This window comes from Metopolophium dirhodum, chromosome 1, assembly GCF_019925205.1.
Source record: "Metopolophium dirhodum isolate CAU chromosome 1, ASM1992520v1, whole genome shotgun sequence".
Classification (NCBI taxonomy): Eukaryota; Metazoa; Arthropoda; class Insecta; order Hemiptera; family Aphididae; genus Metopolophium; species Metopolophium dirhodum.
In genome coordinates this window covers 86538826-86558826 of record NC_083560.1, presented here as the reverse complement: position 1 = coordinate 86558826, position 20001 = coordinate 86538826, and the positions used below count along the sequence as shown (strand labels likewise).

General features: G+C 27.6%; 3 protein-coding genes across 4 annotated transcripts; 1 reads left to right on the top strand and 2 right to left on the bottom strand.

Moving 5' to 3' along the window:
- Positions 1 to 558: 558 nt before the first annotated feature.
- Positions 559 to 9333, top strand: LOC132934920 (uncharacterized). Its single transcript, XM_061001340.1, has 3 exons — positions 559 to 708; positions 5462 to 5545; positions 8713 to 9333. The coding sequence occupies exons 1-3, from the start codon at positions 642 to 644 to the stop codon at positions 9066 to 9068; spliced, it is 507 nt and encodes a 168-aa protein (XP_060857323.1). The 5' UTR covers positions 559 to 641; the 3' UTR covers positions 9069 to 9333.
- Positions 9334 to 11027: 1694 nt separating this feature from the next.
- LOC132934918 (uncharacterized) lies at positions 11028 to 15382 on the bottom strand. Its single transcript, XM_061001338.1, has 2 exons — positions 14799 to 15382; positions 11028 to 14195 (listed from the first exon to the last, which is right to left on the bottom strand). The coding sequence occupies exon 2, from the start codon at positions 14130 to 14132 to the stop codon at positions 12333 to 12335; it is 1800 nt and encodes a 599-aa protein (XP_060857321.1). The 5' UTR covers positions 14133 to 14195; positions 14799 to 15382; the 3' UTR covers positions 11028 to 12332.
- A 721-nt stretch (positions 15383 to 16103) lies between these two features.
- Positions 16104 to 19772, bottom strand: LOC132934919 (zinc finger MYM-type protein 1-like). Of its 2 annotated transcripts, XR_009663107.1 has the most exons (7): positions 18838 to 19772; positions 18508 to 18693; positions 18091 to 18334; positions 17822 to 18020; positions 17394 to 17721; positions 16645 to 17237; positions 16104 to 16423 (listed from the first exon to the last, which is right to left on the bottom strand). XR_009663107.1 is itself a non-coding variant. In XM_061001339.1 (6 exons), the coding sequence occupies exons 1-6, from the start codon at positions 19018 to 19020 to the stop codon at positions 17184 to 17186; spliced, it is 1194 nt and encodes a 397-aa protein (XP_060857322.1). In that variant the 5' UTR covers positions 19021 to 19772; the 3' UTR covers positions 16104 to 17183. The 2 variants fall into 2 exon arrangements, 1 of the variants encoding a protein (XP_060857322.1); XM_061001339.1 differs by having other exon boundaries at positions 16104 to 17237.
- Between the last annotated feature and the right edge of the window lie 229 nt (positions 19773 to 20001).

The following is a 20001-nucleotide window of genomic DNA, read 5'->3' as shown; positions in this document are numbered from 1 at the left end:
TAGCCGAACGATCACGAATATACTAATATTATTAGGCTGGCCTTATTGGCATATCGCACGCTGTCAACAGAATACCTATCAAAATTATGCCAGAAGAAATAATTGATGAGTTAAATATATAAATAGAAAGTTGGATTTTGTGTAATAACTTATAGATGTCTATGGGCAATGAGTAATTACTATGATGTGTTTAATTTAATCTTATATAATAATATTTAAATTCCATAATTATTTATTTATAAGCAGGTAGGTACTATAATATTTTGTTACAGAAAAAAATTATTATCTCCTCAGGTATTGGGTTACAGCTATATAATTTTTGAAACGTATCTATTTTGTGTTTGCAATGCTATAGTTATTAAGTTATCACAATTGTAAGGTTACTTGGTAGTGAGGGGGCAAAGCCCCTCTCGAGCATCACGAGATCAGTGAGCTCTGGATAAATTAATAGGTACCCCCCTCCCTCTTTAGGACAAAATACTAAATACGACACTGTGTTGGACAGATATAACTGAAGAAATCGATTACGGCGGTGAAGTGAAAGTTTAGTGGAATGAAAACCAGTGTGCGCGTATGTGTGTGAGAGAGAGAGAGCCTCTTTACGATCACAATCCGCGGCCCGCAGTCTTATCGTCCGCACGATGGCTCGCGTACCACCACTGTCATGTCTCATCGTACTGCCACTGATCACGCTTTACGCGACATATCGTAAGTACTTGTACATATTTTGTCAAAACTCATAAAAATAATGTATAAATAAATGCTGTATGTATGATCTGTCAAGGATTTTTATTTTATTTTATATAAATCAAAAACTTATTGTATGCATATTGCCTATAAATCGTTTCGTATTCGTCCGGGTAGAAACCACGGGTAGAAAACCCACCGATTGGTTGTGTGACCATCATCTTTGAATAAAAAAAAACGTCATACAAATAATAATATTATATTTGTTCCTTATCCCGAGTTTGTGGGTCAGACAACGAAAACCGGGTACGATGCGTCCCTTTTTCAATCCATTTTCGTATATTGCTATAACCCAATGCTGCATAATATTTATATAAAACGTTTGAGTGAATGTTTTTACGATAATGAGGTGGCGTAGGTATTTCGTATATATAATAATAATAATAAATGGGTGCTTGCAAAGTAATCAAATTAAAAAAATCGTCAAAGAATATTTTTGATGATTACTTTCGATTAACTATGTATTTTGTATTTAAGTATTTTCGACGTCTTCCACCACTCTTCGAAATAAATCGGTCAATTTTACTTACGGTGTTGGGTGACACAGTCCGAACGCAACGTATCGAACATAATTTATTTTGGATTGAGGTCACCGCGGTGAACCCGCCACGTTATATTATATGTTAATAATAATATATTATATACAATATATACTTACAACTTATAACATTATATGATTATTGATTTAACATTGACTTAAATTTAATAGTGACTTCTATGTAGGACATAAAATCTAATTGTATTACAACTAACAGCATATTACTCGAATGCTATATTGTATATTATACTTTGTGATGTAGTTACATATGTATCAAATAGTTTTTGCCAACATTATAAAATTAAAATACTATACGAGTCGTCGAGTTACAAACGTTAGTATGTCTAAACAAAAATAAATAGTTTTCCAACGACACCTCATTTTTACTTTAAATGCATTAACACTTTCAACTCTTACAGTAAAGGTTTGACCAATTCATAACTATTGGTAAAATATTAGATTTGTAATTTTTTTGAAAATATTACCCGTGAACGGTGAACTACATATGCATATCTTGAATCTTATATATAATTGTTCAATCAAATAATAGTTTTATCGAATAACATTACTATGATACTTATATTATATTATTATACTATATTAGTATTATATTTCTATACATCTGTACCTTTCAGCCCCTACTCTAAACGCGATAAAATTATTAATAATAATTTAGTTAAGATTTGAAGCCTAAATATATTCATACAGTCATCACTCATCGGTAATTGGAATGTTACGAAACCTATAATACTGCGATTTAGCAAGTTAGCTAGTACCTATAAAACAATTTAAACAAAACGAGTGTATTTTATTGATTATTACTTTTATTATAATTACCACTCAAAAGACGAATAAAAACTGTAACATACCGTAAAAAGAGACAAACAGTTAATATTATAACGGAACTATATAAAATAATTAATATTTAAGATCGGAATTAGCCTCTATAGGATAAAAAAAATATATAGAAATAGGCAATAGCTATAAAACAAAATCAAAAATTTGAGTTGCACGATTACTGACAATAATTCTTTATGTAGGTATAAAGTCCAATAATTAGATAGTGTTTATACCTATATAGTTTTTTTCTGACCTTAAAATGTACCTATAATATTGGACATAAATGTATATACAGTATATTGATCGGGACTTCCTAATGTTGCGGAGGTACCTACATTTGATTTTTATTTGTACGTCAAAGGGTCAAACGCCAGTACATGTTTTTTATTAAAACTAAAATATATTTCTAATTTAGAATGGTCGGATAATACACAAAAAAGTGTATTTTCTACGATTTATTATATATATATTTTTTTTTTTATTAGAGTTAAGGCTTCAATTACTAGGTTATTAGCCTGAGGTACTGTAGGGGAGGGTACTGTAGATTTGTTTACACGTGTGTGTTTGTTTTGGCAGAATTTTTAATTTTGGCACCCGTAGGTATCAATGTATTAAACAAGATAGCGTAGCAATAAAAAATGTTACGTAGGTAAATAACTGTGTATAAAAGGCAATGAATAAATGAATAAATAAATCACGGCCATTGATTTACAATGTATATTTAAATTGTTTTCTGGTAAGTAACACTGCAAGTGTATGTGAATTATGCATATAGCATATTGTTTGATTGCTTATAATTATACTGATTATGTATGTACTTAAACAAACTAATTATCTCCGCAAGATTATATAATATTATGTAGAAAATATAATATATCTAGGAGAGCTACTTACATTGTATATTTGTAGCTACAGTAGACGTCTCTTATACAACTCAAATTTGGACCAGCACAAAATGAGTCTTATAACCGATTGAATCTTATAGCAGTGGAACAAAAATAAACGTACATTTTAAATGGCTATATTATATTGTGCACCGTGTCGTCGATATTTATAAATTATAATGCATAATATACGTTTTCCATGTATACGAGGTAGGTATGTTTATACTACCTATGTTTTACTCAAATTAAATTTTAATTACAAACACCTAAAAGTACCGGATTTTATAAACGAAAAGAAAGTAATAGAAAAATGCATTTCTGCGTAGATGGTATGTCGAGTGTTTGGTCGTAAAACTCTCATCAGTATCGTTACGGATAGCATGTTTGGCTCGTTGCTACCTAATATTATTCAAATGCGTAGGAGTAGTAACATAATGTGTAATTCATAATATTAAATAGCACTATAGCAGCGTCGTCGGGCGACATGGGCCATACAACTTTTTTTTTTTTAATAAAGAAAGTTAAATGATTCATGCGTTGACTAATATAAATAATAATAGGTACTATATGTATATGTTTACATAATATAACCTGCATTTATAGTCAATGTACCTATGGATTATGCATATTTAGTGTTTGAAGTATGAAATATTTCACGACAACGTGAAACATTGAAATTTTTCTTAACACAAATAAAAACACAATTTATTTTTTTTTTTAACACAATGTTTAGTGTTCTAAATTCTAATGTAATAATTCATTAGGTATACAAGATACATTTATAATATTGTATACCTACTTGTATCATTTAAACATTAAAATATTTAAAAATTTTGAATACCATTTTAAATGTATAATACCAAAGGCTAATACATATAGGTACCATACAATTATGAAGTTAATTTATGACAACTATATTTAATTATAAAACTTATTTAAAAATAAAACAAAATTTGTTAAAATACGGAAATATTTCACACATTTGAAATATTTCATTTTTTTTAAATTTCATGAAATTTTTAAACACCATGTATATTACATTATTACACCATATATTATAAGTTATTATAAGACGTAGATATTAATTTGATTTCAAAATCAATAAAAATACCTTTAATCATGTCTTTATATAAAACGAAAATACTTAGGTAGGTACGTCGTATTATACAAGGCAGAATTTCAAGTATCTACATAAAATAAATAATTATTATAATATATATATTTCGACATTTCATTACTACTAGGTTTTCGTTAATTTTCCTGTAAAACTATTTACCAATCACAATAATCTTTATTTTAGAATATTTATCTAGCACGGTATTTTCTTCTTTGAAATTGTTTGTAATTTTATAAGCATATTATAATTTAATAAATAAGTATAATTATTATACCCGGTATTTTTCTGAAAAATAATGTATCACAGCAGTACAATATTAATGTGGTTGTGTGAAAAAGGAATATTTATTTTTCTAACAAAATTTAAATTGGTTTTCTGCACACTGTGCTCTTGATGATTTACCTAATAATACTATTATACAGGGTGATTCATGAAGCGTAAAACACTCATTATCTCAAAACGTATTAATGTTTTTGAAAATATTTTATTACATAGTTTCAAGTTGTTAAAAAATAACGTTTTTATTAAAAAATTATAATATTTTTATCCTTTTATTTTTTTAAGTTTTTTACTTTTTTGAAAGACAACATTGTTTTAATTTTAATTTTCAAAGCAGAATATTTTTCTAAGTTTTTTGATACATAAAAATCGAATTTAGGACGAGTAGTTTATGAGTTATAAGTATTTAAAGTTTTGATTGGCAGAGTAGTGGACAAACATTTTGCGGGGTAACCCCGTACCACTCCACTCCGCCCATCGAAACTTTAAATACTTATAACTCATTAACTACTCGCCCTAAATTCGGGTTTTATGTAACTTAAGAAAATAAAAGGATAAAAATATTATAATTTTTTAATAAAAACGTTATTTTTTAACAACTTGAAACTATATAATAAAATATTTTCAAAAACATTAATACGTTTTGAGATAATGAGTGTTTCGTGCTTAATGAATCACCCTGTATATTATTTATATATTACTATATTATGTACGATGTAGGTGCCTACCTATTATATAATTACATTATATTATATGCTTTATATATAAGAAGAAAAAATGTTTTGTACAATGTTATTGAGTAAAAGTCGAAAATGTGTACTTATAGTACCAATTCCCTATAGGGACATTTTAAAAACCGAAAAAAAGAAAAATTATGAATAGTGAAAATTATTATTTATTTCATATTGCCTTGATAAATAAGATGAAATAAATTCATTTTTTATACCTAATTTTCGTTGTATTATCTTGATTACCTATGTGACAAGGATAATTATCAAGTTAACACCTTGCGTATTTCTGTAACCTAATGATGTTGATGTTTTTATTGTGTTACAGACGTAAACGCAACTATTTTTGTGCCTGAAGAAATCCCATCGTTGTTGTCTGTAGTGTACAGTAACATGCCACCGATCAAGAAAGGTAAAGATCGATAAAACAATAAATATAGTATATTATATAAAATAGGTATAATATTGATTGAGTACCAATGTAATATTTATAAAAAATGATTGATTTCTTTATGAATAGATATAATAATAATATCAATATATGATAGGTAGGTATATAACATTATATTTCAAGACTAATGCGTATATTTTGTATTTTAGATTCTGAGCGAAGCGATGAATGTATTGATTTTACAATGATGTGTGTTTTTTTTTTTATTTTTTTTTTTATTTTTTTTTATTTTTGTGTCTGTCATCACCTTTTAGGACAGTAAAAGTGCTTGGATAATTCTTCAATAGTAACTTTTCTGATAGGAAAGTGAATCTAGTTGGTACTTTGGGGGGTCAAAAGTAAAAATTTCTCAGTAGTTTTCACAAGCGACGTGAAAAACAAAAGAAAAATTAAGGAAAAACGGGAATTTTTACGCAAAATCTGTTTTCGAGAAAATCTATTTTGGTTTTTGGTGTAACTCTAAAACAAATGACCGTAGGGACATGAAATTTTGACTGAATGTTTATATTAGCATTTTCTATACACCATAAAATTTACAAAATATTTTGACTCTTTTTGAGCTGTTTACGGCCATTGTCCGTTTTCAATTTTTTTAGTTTTTTTTTCTATAAATATCAATAAAATTTTATCTGTTGAGTAAAAAAGCTTGAAAATTTAATAGAAGGCTCCTAGGTTATTGTTTCAAAGGCAGATGAAAAAAATTAAAAATCCTTAGTCACAGTTTTTAATTATAAGCATTTAAAGTTCAAATTTTGACAAAATACGGAAAAATCACGAAAAATAGCAAAATATTTTGATGAGAATTCATAAAAATTTTCCCTTTTAAATCTAAGATTTGAAAATGTAATATAAGATTACTGATAAGTTTGTCTACCTTTATCAAAAAAAAAAAATGTCTAGAAGAAACTTAAATTAAATTTTTATGAGCGTCAGAAATTTATATTTTTACAACATTTGATATTTACTTGATTTCTCATGTAACAATTTTCTTATTTTATTGTAATTAAAAAACGAATTTTTAACTTTTATGGCTAAGGATTGACAATTTAAAACAAGGCTCCACGTAAATAGGTTATAATATATAAATTACTTTATTCACAATAATATCATCAAATATACTTGGTAAAATCATAGACTGACTGACCGTTTTCGCTCAGAATCGTTTTTTTTATACAATGATATTATATCATTGAATTCAAATTTAACACCATCCATTACAGTGACCCACTTGTAACCTACTTTACAGCAGAGCGACATCCACTTATCCACCTTTTTTGTAATGTAAATTTATAATTTAAAATTAATGTTGATTTGATTATTTAATGGATGGCCAAAATATATCTCCCATGTATGCTTTTTCTTATTCGGCCCCGCATATAACAGTCCCAAGTAATTTGTTGTATACCTAGTAAATAATTTTGAATTATAAATTTTTAATAATTGTTATTTAATTTGTTTTACGACTTTTGTAATTCATTTATCACTATATTAAATTGGTTTATCAAAAGTAAAAATAATTAAATAAACTCGCTATTATGGGCTATTATAGGCCATAAATATAAAGTTTGAAGTTTTACTTAAAAGTAGAAAAAATAATATTTCTCAACTTTTAAATTGTGAGCGGATCGAATGTATGTATTATATTTACAATAATATATTATTTTTTTTTTATTTTTTTCTCTCTGTCACTAAAATTTGGGGTACCCAATAAAAATGCTCAGATTCTTGAGATCAGCAGTTTTTCTGATAGAAAAGTGAATATAGTTGGTACTTTTGAGAGATAAAAATCGAAAATTCCAACTAGTTTTAGAAAGCATCATGAATAACAAAAAAAAAGTGAAAATAAAGTAACATTTAGAGAAATTTTTCGAATTTTGAAGTTTTTTAAAATTATTCTAAAAAAGCTTGAAAATTGAATGCAATGTTCCTTATACGTGTCATTAATGGAAGTTCAAAAAAATATTTAAGATATTACACGATTATTTTTTATATATGCATTTTAAGTTCATATTTTGACAAAATTCATCAAAATTTCTAATTTTTTTCAGTTAGAAATTCATGAAAGTTTTTCTTTTCATAGCTTGCATTCGAAATTTTAATAGAAAATTCTCCACATATTTTTCTATCTTAAACAAAAAAAAAGTTTACCACAATGTAACATTAACTTTTTATGAGCGTTTGATTTTAAAATTTTTACAGGTAAATTAACGAACTTTCATGTATCGATTTTTGATATTTTGTTGCAATTCAAAAGTAAATAACCAAAGTGATAGAAACTCAACATTTTCACCAACTATTAAAATGACTATTTTTATGTTTATCATAAAATGTTCAAACTATTTTGACTCTTTCTGAGCTATTTATAGTCAGTGGCGTCATTTCAGTTTTTATTAGACTAGGGCAACTTTTTACGGCTTTTCCGACGAAACATTTTTTTCACTCAGATTCTCATAGCATAGTGCCATAGTGGTTAAGGGTTGGGGAGGTGTAGTAGATGTGCTGACTTAAGGTTGATGTAAACAGTAGACGCTATTTATAACCATGAAATATTTTAGATTTTTTTTTAACTATTACATTTTATCATTTATACAAGTATGATATACTGACACAGCGTCTCCGTTCATAGATCAGATTTATCATTATATTCAAATATAACACATCCATTACAACGACGTACTCGACGACTACAGTACAGCTGAGCGGTACCCCCTAATTGCCCACCTTTTTAAATTGATGTTTATTTAATTATTTTAGAACATTTTAGATGGCAACAAACTTTTAAAAAAAGAAACTCTTTTCTATTAATTCATATTTAAATAATTAGCACTTTACTTTAATATAAGCTAAAATTTATAAATATTATGATGGTTATTTTGTTTTATTGTTATTCTTATAAAACATTATAAATTAATTAGAAATGCATTTATTTTTAGAATTGACATGCTTATATTTTTAAGTTATTAGTTTGTGGTCTTTAATTACAGAATTACGACTAGCAAACACAATCATATAAATGCATAGGGACTATGTTTAAGGTTTTTTAGTCTTTTTTTCCGAAATCACACGTTTTTCTAACGATTGATCGGACGTCTTCATCGGATTATAAATAATTCTGTTTTCGTTTTCAGGTACCGACTCGAAACTGGGCGTGGGTTTTCGGTTGGGTCCGAACGCAGACGTGCAGTTCCAGCTGGAACTTGGGCCGCAGACCAACACGTTACCCATCGGTGGCAGTGCAGGGGCGAACACTGCCTCCGCACCCGCAGTGGCGAATAAGAGGCACGCGACCGTCGGACAGGGCAGTGGCGGCAAGCCAAAGGACTGGCTGAACGCGTGGCGGTTGCAGATGAGTCCTGGGTACGTGGTGGACGATGAAAGCCATAATGTTGTCTCCGGTGAAGTGATGGGCAGCAGTGGTGGCGGGTCCTTGGACGCGGTGGCGCACTTAAGACAGCTATACAAACCACAACCGATTACCGCATAGCCGGAAACACTGCAATGTAGACACTAGTTGTAGTAGTGTATAGTACACTAGGCTATTAATTATTATGCATTTAATTTACACCAAACGATATTTATTTTTTCCATTCCCCCGTTGTTTTGTAAACGCAGTACAGGTTGATATTTAGGTATTTATTAGTATTGTTAGGTATTGATAATTTATATATTATGTACATATTAAGTAGTTATAATATCATTGTAATTGTAATCGGAAGACCTCTTGAAATAAATAATAAATAAAAATTTTACATGGCGTGATTATAAAAAAACTTAGATTTCTAATGAATGTCCGCTAACTAGCATAGGTAATCAATCCGGCCTTTTCATCCCTTGGCCAAATTTAAATTATTTAAACCTTATATTAGGAAATTTGTAATTGGCTTGATATTTGTATTTACCTATCATATATTCTTACCCAAAGGCAAAATGTCAAAACTTGATATTACTCGTAAAAGAATAACATAATATGCCTACAATCTATATGCTCACATTATAAGTTATAGCAATTATTTTAATAACATTTGTAACAATTGTAAATGCATATTAATTTTAATTAATAATTTAATCACTGTTTGCATAGCTCTGTGTTTTTAGTTGTTACCTAGTAGTACATACCGTAAATATTTTTGAAACATTCAATGTAATATATCTTAAGAACATTGGAGTTATATATAACTTCAAAATATATAACTCAAGATAATTTTAAAATATTTTCTTGTATATTTAGACAATATTTGAAAAGATAATAATTACATTGAAGCATAAATACAAATTATTGCTGATATCAATTTTATAAGAATGTAATAGTAATTAAGATAGTTTATATGAAATACTTGATATATATTATATTATAATCTCAATTAAAATTATTTATAATTATATGTAGTATGGGTAAATTTTGTATTCATAAAAAACAAATTGAAAGTTATACAAGCTATTTTATTATCCGTGGGAAAGTTCCGTTATATAATATTGTAACCATAGGCGCAACTAGACCTGCAATTTAAGGGGTGCTAAAATTTAGTATACCTTGGTAACCCGTGGGGGGCTTCCCCCACCAACACACAACTTCAAAGCTATTAACAACATGCTTTTATAACTCAACTTCATATTTATATTAATTTATATGATAACACATTTGATATTTTGATAATGATTAATATTAAGGAACAATCACTAAAAACATTATAATTAATAATTAATTACAATAACTAATAACAACTATTTAGATAACATATTATAATCTATTATTTTAAAACAATTTTCCTGGTTTTTGTGTTATATCTATCTAACACTGTTTCCGTTTGTATTTTATTTGATAAATCCCTCTCAATATTTAAAATTGACAAGTCACTAAAGCGCTGCTGCAACATACTTGTTCTTAGCCAATTTTTGATACGTCTCATACTAGAAAAACTACGTTCACAAGTTGCAGAACTTATTGGGATTGTAATTGCAATTTGAAGTAGCTTATACAAGTTAGGAAAAGCTTCTTTATTTATTTTTCCTTTAATGTCATCAAAATTGAAATCTGGTGGCAAACAGTTTTTGAAAACCATCATTTCAGCTTTTAATAAATCGATTGAAACTTTTGTCACATTCTGAAATTGAATAGTAAAAATAATAAAAATATTAAAGTTATAGTAACTTAAGAGGACGCCACACGGGCAAAAATACCGTACAAAAACATGCCAATTTTGTTCCAATAATACGGCTTACTGAATGGTTTTAGAGCAAAATACCTTTATTAAAAGTTGTAGAGGAGAGTTATATCGGGTGACGTATAAGACTCGATTTTTGATATTTTAATTTTTTATACCAATTATTCGCAAGTAAAAAAGTGAAAAAAAGTCAAAACGCAAAACAATTTTATCGATTTTGAGAAGGAAATATCGAAAATCGAGTCTTATACGTCACCCGATATAACTCTTCTCTACAACTTTTAATTAAGGTATTTTGCTCTAAAACCATTCTGTAAGCCGTATTATTGGAACAAAATTGGCATGTTTTACAGTAAAAAAAATTTAATTACGGCCGTCATGTGCTGCTTTTGTTTCTAGCGGCAGCGTTTGTCCCCTCCTAGCTCCGACATCCAGACTCGCCGGCCGCCGGCAGGTCAAAACCGGTCTGTTATCGGCGGTCCGCGCTTCGCACGTCGTTGCATTATTTTTATATATACCTATTACGTTCATATTATTATTTACGTGAAATAAAACATAGTATAATAATTATGCTCGATTTATTACGATGCCCGCGACCGTCCTTGCATTACCGTATTGCCGTGACATCCGCGGCTGTGAGTAAAACTTATTTTTTAGTTCCAAAAACACGGCTGACTGACTGGGTTTAGATCAAAAAACCTCTTATAAAAGTTTAAGAGGAGAGTTGAATCTGTTAACGTATAGCACTAGATTTTTGATATTTTAGCTTATTATACCAATTATTCACAAATCAAAAAAGTGAAAACAAAAAACAAAAAATGCAAAACGATTTTATATATTTTGAAAATGAAATATCGAAAATCGAGTCCTCTAATTGTATATAAAATATTCATAACAAACTCTTCAAAAACATTTAAAACTAATTTCTATATAACATATAATATTTATTGTGTTAAAAATATAAGAATTTATAAAAACTAAAACTCATTATTTTATTATTATTTATTTATTACGGGCAGTGAGCCCAATATAATGTACAAAAATATATAAATTCAACCTAAGTGGGTGTTTCAGTTACCCAACTTTACAAGTAGCAATTTTATAGAGATAATAGTAATAATAAAAAACACACGATATAGTATATAATGAGACATATATATTACAATTTTTAGGTACATAATAGTAATAATACAATTTTTTTTTTAATATCTAATAAACAAGTGAGGGTGCTCATTGCCAAGGCAAATCATAAAATAATTAGTGTATTAGATATCTTTACAACACAACTATACAAATTAGTAATTACTTTAAAAGTAACAAATAAAATTGAATTTATAAAGGTGATGCATTTCAATCCGATTATACATTCGATTATTTGAACAATTTCATTAAAGTATGTTATAAAATAAAATATATTTATACAAGAACATTTATACAATATATAAGTGTAGAAAAAAGTAAGATAAACATATACCTACATACTAATTATTAACTTCCGAAAAAATAATATAAATGTTGTGAATGGTATTTGACAATTATATAATAATATATAATATCAGGTATACGTACTAAGAACCTTTACTAAATTAATTTTTAGAACTTGGAGGATTGTAACTTAAATTAATGTTTTCTATAGCTAATTTTTTTGCTTTCCTATTTAAATAAAATGTTGCTATAAAATATATTAAAAAAACTATTATTATGACAACTAAATATTTGTTTGTGTATATAAATTCATACGTTTTATCTACAATAAGCGAATTTATTAACATATCTTGTTGGTCTAATTGTTTATTTATTGTATTGAACGCATCTTTATTAAATTTAATATTTTTTATTTCATCGAAGTGGATAGGTTTGGGATAGGCCTGATTAGAAAAATTGAATACATTACAGCATGAATCATTTGTAAGAGATAAGTCTACTGGAATTGAGAAATATGTTTGATTTAATACTTGTTCAGTTTTTAGTACACCTTTCGAGGTGTAAGCAATACACCCAGACTTCAAGTATAACTTTCCAGAACTTTTAACTTTAATTTTTTGAGTGAAAGACTGTTTATTACAAATTATAGTAATTGTAGTGAGTTTTTCACATACGAAAAACCAATGATTTTTGAAAAATGAGGGATACCACATTTCTGTTTTGAATTCAGAGATATAAGTATCACATTGAGGTGGTTTAGTTAAAGAATTTTTTAGTAATTCTGTTACACATGTGGGGTCCGTGTCACAATTATGTATAATTTCATTAAATCCACAAACAAATATTTTATCCACTACTTTACAGTTATTTAAATCTGGCCATATAAAATATTTGGTCATTATTTTGTCCATTAACAAATACATAGAATTTTTAGTCATATGCAGAAATTGACCATGTTCATTAATTGGAATGTAAATAGGTAATATGTAATAAACGTTGAAATTTCCTATAAGGCACAGAGGAAATTTTAAAGAAAAAATAAATCTGTCATTTATTGTGTGCATTTCAATACTTAATATTTTGAATATTTCTTGAATATTATCCTCATCAAATTTAACAGGGATTTTCAAATCATCCGGGAGTATACTCTGAATATTTTTTATTTCCGAAAGCAATTGGTCAGGTGTTATTATAAACGCATCTACTACATTATTCTGTACGTTAGAAATTACTTTTTGCAACCTACTAATAAACATGTCCAATTCAAATATAGTGTTTTCTAAAAGAGTTATCGAACTCAAAATAATGATTTTTCTGTCTTCCTTAGCTATTTCAATAATCAATTCGTTCACTTTTTTCTCGCCTTCTTTCATATTTGCATCAAATATTTTCTTATTTTCATTAAATGATGTAACGGAATCATTCAAATTAATTATTGTGCTTTTTAGTATAGATATCTGATCATGAACAATACGCATAACATCTTTCTCATTGTTTTCTAATTTATCGATCGTACTATCATATCTTCGTACATCGTCAGCATCGGCTACTCCAAACATCCATTTTAATGCCGTACCCCCAAACTCAATAGATCGCTTAACTTTTTTGTTATGTCTACCCATTTGTACAATTAAACCTATCTCGTTTTCCAATCTGTTCGCGTGTTTTTTTAACTGATACAAAGTTATAGAAATGTCTTTGAACGCAATTAGTTCAATTGAGTTTAACATTTGTCTAATATTTCTAAGACTGTTATTTAAAAATTTTAAATCCATATATGTGTTTACTGTCCAACTACTTCCGCAAGCTCTACCATTACCTATGAGTTCGTACTGCAAACCCGGGCTATCGCTGGTTGATGTTAATTCGAACAAGTCTTCTTCATGGTTACCAAACGTCGTAGAAATTTCTATGGTAAATAACAACAGCAGTATTTGATAAACGACCTTCTGAAAGTCCATTTTTTTTTTTACTTTTTTTCTTCTGTGTCCAATAATTATATTTGACGTACTATGATCGTATATCTACAACAATAAGATAAAGTAAATTTAGATCATGTGTAATAAGTATGAACAAATAATGATAATACAATAATATCAATAACACTAAGGTCATGATTACATTTTTTTAAACATAAAATTTAATTTAATAATATGAAAATTTGTTGCATTTTTCTTTTTATATTTTTCAGTATATTTGGCTTTGTTTGTTTTACTTGTAAAAAATTAAATTTATTTATGAAAAACACCTCTAAAGAAAAACCTAGGAAATCTAGGTATAAGTACATAAAGAGTCACCAATTTCTATAAATCAGGCCCCAATTGTGGGATCGACATGTATAACAATTAATATTGAAATCAGAGTTTGGCATCATCGTTCGAATACAATTTTATTTAGATGATTATTTTGATAATATTTTATTCGAATAAAAAATTATTTTGATAATTATAATTTTACAATTATTCGAATAATTTGAAAACAATATTATTCGAATAACAAATGATTCGACTAATTTTTCATTCGAATAATTATCTAGATAATATTTTGCTCAACTCTGATTGAAGTACCAAAATTAATTAAGAATTGAATTTTAAAAAAAAATTGGTAAATAAAATCAATTTTCTTACCTGTTTCAATGTTTGAATTTTGCTTGACGAATGCTGTCGAATACCAAAGTCCGTTGATCTTTTAACTTAAAGTAGTAGAATGGCGTTATATGTTTATAAGAAACTATTCAAATAAACACGGAAAATAAAGGATTGTCGAAACACTGTGTATTATAACGTACAAAAAAATTGTTTATTCTATCTTGAAGGCTTGCATTCGATGGTGTACTATGAAGTACTGATCAGTAAAATGTATTCGATAACGCGCGGGATATTGAATATTGTTTGTTACAATGATATTATTATTATATTATAATTGATATTATATAGACTAATATTGTATTGTATTATAATTAGTATATTATTAATATAATTTAAACTAGTTAAATGTTTTTTTTATTTTTTAATTTCTTAGATTGCAACTCAGTAAGTTGTAAATCCAATTCAAGTAGTTTATTTATGGCTGATTAAAATGTAAGAAGAGTTATACCGAGTGACGTATAAGACTTGATTTTCGATATTTCATTCTCAAAATCGATAAAATCGTTTTGCGTTTTCAGTTTTTTACTTGCGAATAATTGGTATAAAAAATTAAAATATCAAAAATCGAGTTTATACGTCATCCTATATAACTCTCTTCTACAACTTTTAATTAAGGTATTTTGCTCTAAAACCATTCAGTTGGCCGTATTATTGGAACAAAATTGGCATGTTTTTGTACGGTATTTTCGCTGGTTTAGCGTCCTCAGTGTAATATAGAATAATATAAATAATAATATGTATTATAATCAATGGTTTTATGGTAATACATTCGAAAATATGGGTAAGTATAAAAATTAAATACATAATAGTTATGTCTATATTGATATTTTTACAAACAAAATGTAAATCGTAAGTTATTGTACGTGTAAAATATTGTCAACTCGAATGCCTAAAATGTTAGTACTAATAGTACTACAATTAAAGGTACGGTAGAAACTAGATTTTCTTGGCAACATAATATTGTTATATACAAATAGGTATACAATTGGGCAGACAGTGGCTTTAATTAAAAGATGGTTAGTGCATAAGAGCGAATATTTAAAATATTATGGTGGCAATGAATTTAGGTGTATGCATTTTATTTCGATTCGACACATCACGGACGAACGTTCATAAGATAATAAACAACGCTCCCGAACGAGCAATTCGTCGGTCGTTACACGGCTGTGTGTAGTGGGCGCGGCTTAAACGTCGCGTGCTTGCGGATCACGAAAACACCTAACAGCGCATTCTCTTGGTCATTGCATGGTTTCGTTTGCCCGTGTGGCGTCCTCTTAAACTACACTACTGAAAAAAAAATTGAATTCAATATTGAAATTGTATTTAATATTATATCAATTTTACTTTATAGTTATTTATGAACTCTAAGCTTCCTTCATAGTTCATATTCATAAAATTATCAACGGAGCAAGCCATAGATAAACTGTCTTCAGAGAACCTATATTTTAAATTAACGATTATAGAATCAATTATTGGATAGTATAAATTTTGTCTCCAATAGTCTTCAACAGATTGTGTAATATTTGGTTCATTTTCTTCTCCAGTTGTTAATTGTAAGTAAAAATTGTTCAAAGATTTCGGTTGAGTTCTTATCCGTTTCCTTCCTAATCATTAAATACATTTTTTATTAGTAACTTAAAATTAAATTACTGTTATATGTATTTAAATTTTGATTTTTGTGAACATGAATTTTGTTTTGATGGTATTGTTAATTAATAATTATTACATATGAATGTCTAAGAAATGTATTTCACACATAAAGTTAAAACTTATTTAAGAAAAACCTTTAGATTTTACAAAGGTTTACAGTTAATCTAATATTTACCTTTGTGTGGTACTTCAAGGGTTATATCATTCTCTTCAGCTAAAGATGTAATTTTTTGCCAAAATGTAGAAAATTCAATGTCAGAACGTAATTTTTCAATACTTTGTATACTTCCATTGATAATGCTTTTTGCTTTTCCTAAAGTGGCATTTTTAGATTGTAATGTGACACTTATTATATTAATGATACCAAGAATGTCTTTCAATAGAGTAACTCCAATAAAAAAAGCACAGTTTTGTATTTGACCGAGAATACCTAAAATTATAATTAAGAAAAAAATTCAACAATTAAAAATAATGTATCAAATTATAATTACATTACATAATTTTTTTTCAATTACCGATAGCTTCAATAGCATCTTTGTCCACTTGTGCTTCAACTTCATTCTTTAAAAATTCTAATATTGATGAGTAATTTTTTATCATCGACTCGCAATTTTTATAGCGACATACCCATCTTGTATCGCATATCCTGAGAAAATTTCCTTTTTTTAAACCTAGTTTAGATTGAACTTCAATGAGTTTAGCATTGTTGGATGGTCAAGAGAAATGAACATAAACCATTTCTAAAGTATTAAAAATACTTCGAGCTCTCTATAAATGTTAATACAGATTATATAATTATATGATAAAAATTTTATTATTTTATAGCCGTATAGGCATTCTGTTAAAAATACTTCAATGAATTATTGTTTGATTATTATTTTATTATTATTATTATTATTTTTATTATCTTAAACTAATTAATACCTTTATTCCTTTACACATATCCACAACAATCAAATTTAATCTGTGTGCCATACAGTGTGTGTATATGGCACATGGAAATTGTTGTTTAATTTTTGCCTGGACACCTCCAAGGTGTCCAGCCATTACGCTGGCACCATCATAAGACTGAGCAACAATATTTAATGTATTGATATTAATACTTAAATTTTGAAAACAATTAAAAACAGCAGAAATAATATGGTTGGCAGTTTGTCCATTAGAAACATCTATGAATTGCAAAAATCTTTCACGTGCCTCAAGACCAACAGCATACCGCACACATACAGATAACTGTTCTTCTTTATGGGACCTGTGGACAAATATATATTTACATTTAAAAAATATTAATTTGATCAAAATATAGGTATATATGACTATTATAAATATTACAATGGTGAAATATATTGTACCTGGCTTCATCAACCATAAGTGCAAAATTCCCAGAAACAACAATTTCCTCAACAATAATTTCTTTAATTAGGTCAGCACTTATTTTAATAATTTCGTCCTGCACTTTCCAACTGGTATGGTTAATTTTATTCTCATATACATTTTTCAAATCTGGCATGAACTTTGAAAATACCATATGGCACATTTCCTTATAATTACCTAAAATTGTATTTATATTATTACAAGAAAATATTAATTTTATTAATAAATAATAACATTATAAATGTACCTTGATTTAAAGAATCTAAATTTTCATTATGTCCTCTAAATGCTATGCCTTGCTTAGCAAGGTATAACACAACATCTATTAAACTAGACATGTATTTGCGATTAATTTCAACTTGTTTTTTATGAGCGCTAGATAGTTGTGTCACAACAGATCCTGTCTTTAAACTACTTTTATATGCACACATTTTTGATAAATTAGTCAAATGAGTACTGGTAGAAGAATGTTTTTTTGATTTTACAAGAAACTGAAAAAAATGTGGTCGATTATATTAATCATGATACAAATTTAGTATTCAATACTAACGTCTAACACACTAAGTTATTCTAGCGAAGTTTAAGTTTTTGAATAATTTTTATTTTTTAATTATTTTATTTGTAAAAATACATATACTATTACACTTCAAAATAAACTACTTACCTTTTGCCAATTATTGAACCCAGATTTAATCCATATATTTTCACCTGAATTTTCTGAACCGAAAGTTCGGCAAACAAAGCAGAATGCAGCGTTACGCTGAACACTGTATTCTAGCCAATCACATTCATTGTACCATTGGCTTCGAAACGATCTTTGTTGTGTTCCAAATTTAATTTTTTTATATTCCTAATTAATAAATAATAATAAAATTAATCAGAAAAATATTAAACACCTTATTATAGTTTTATTATTATTATTTTATTTTATTTATTTAAAAAAACTCATAAAACGAATTATTAAGTTTTTATATGTAAACAGAATAAATCTTACTGTAAGTATAGGACGACATGGGCCGGAATCTTTATTTCCCAAATCAAGAGTTGTATCACTTGTATGAGTAGTACTATTAGTAGAAATGTCAACCATGCCAGGATCGTCAATATCAGCTTCAATTTCGTTTTCCTCATTATTATCTTTAGGTTTCCGTTTCCGTTTTTTAAAAATACTAAACATTTTAAATACCTATCAATTCAGATTTACGGAGACGGAATACTGTTACCTGTTGGCAGTTCAAGTTTTGGGTACTGTATGTCTGTATAACGTGTGTCGTCGTCTCGTCGACTGTTGTGTAATGTTATAAGTTATATTTATAATTTATAACGATAACGCATATAATGGAAAACATACGGGTAGCGGATTACGTAGATATAACAGTTTAAAAATAACTATTAACACAACCAAATTCCCAATGCAATATACCTTACCTATCGGCTATCATGATATTATATTGTAGACCTCATGACAAACTATGTTGTCATCTAATATAACTATCTTCGAAACATTAAATATAAATAAATTATTCTAAAATAAAAATTTGAACAGAATAGGTAGGTACAATAATGAAATACCTACAGCTTACAAATCAAGGATTTGACTTTGAATTTTTGGGGGTGCTAATTTTTAGTCTGGGGGTGCTAAAGTCCCCCTAGCACCCCCCTAGTTGCGCCTATGATTGTAACGTGATCATAAAGTAAATGAATAAAGAAATGTATAATGATGAAAAAAAAATTTAAGTTATTAATAATTACATTTTATCTTTGGGCCGTACCCACTTAAATAAAAAAAAACAATACATAAATATTATAGTTACAAACTATATAATACATATCTTGTATTCAAAAGTAAAATAATAATAATAATGTCTTATTTAAAATTAAATTTTGTATTCATAAGAAATAAGTTAAAAGCTATAGGTATAAGCTATTTTATTATACGTGGAAAAGTTCATAATATAATATTGTAACGTATGATTGTAACGTGATCATAAAATACATGAATAAAGAAATGTATAATGATGAAAAAAAACTAAAAATATTATCAATATAAATATTTAAAAACAATACATCTATATCTATACTTCTATTAGTATATTATAAAGACGAATGATTTGATTGTTTGTATTGAATAGGCTCCGAAACTACAGAACCGATTTAA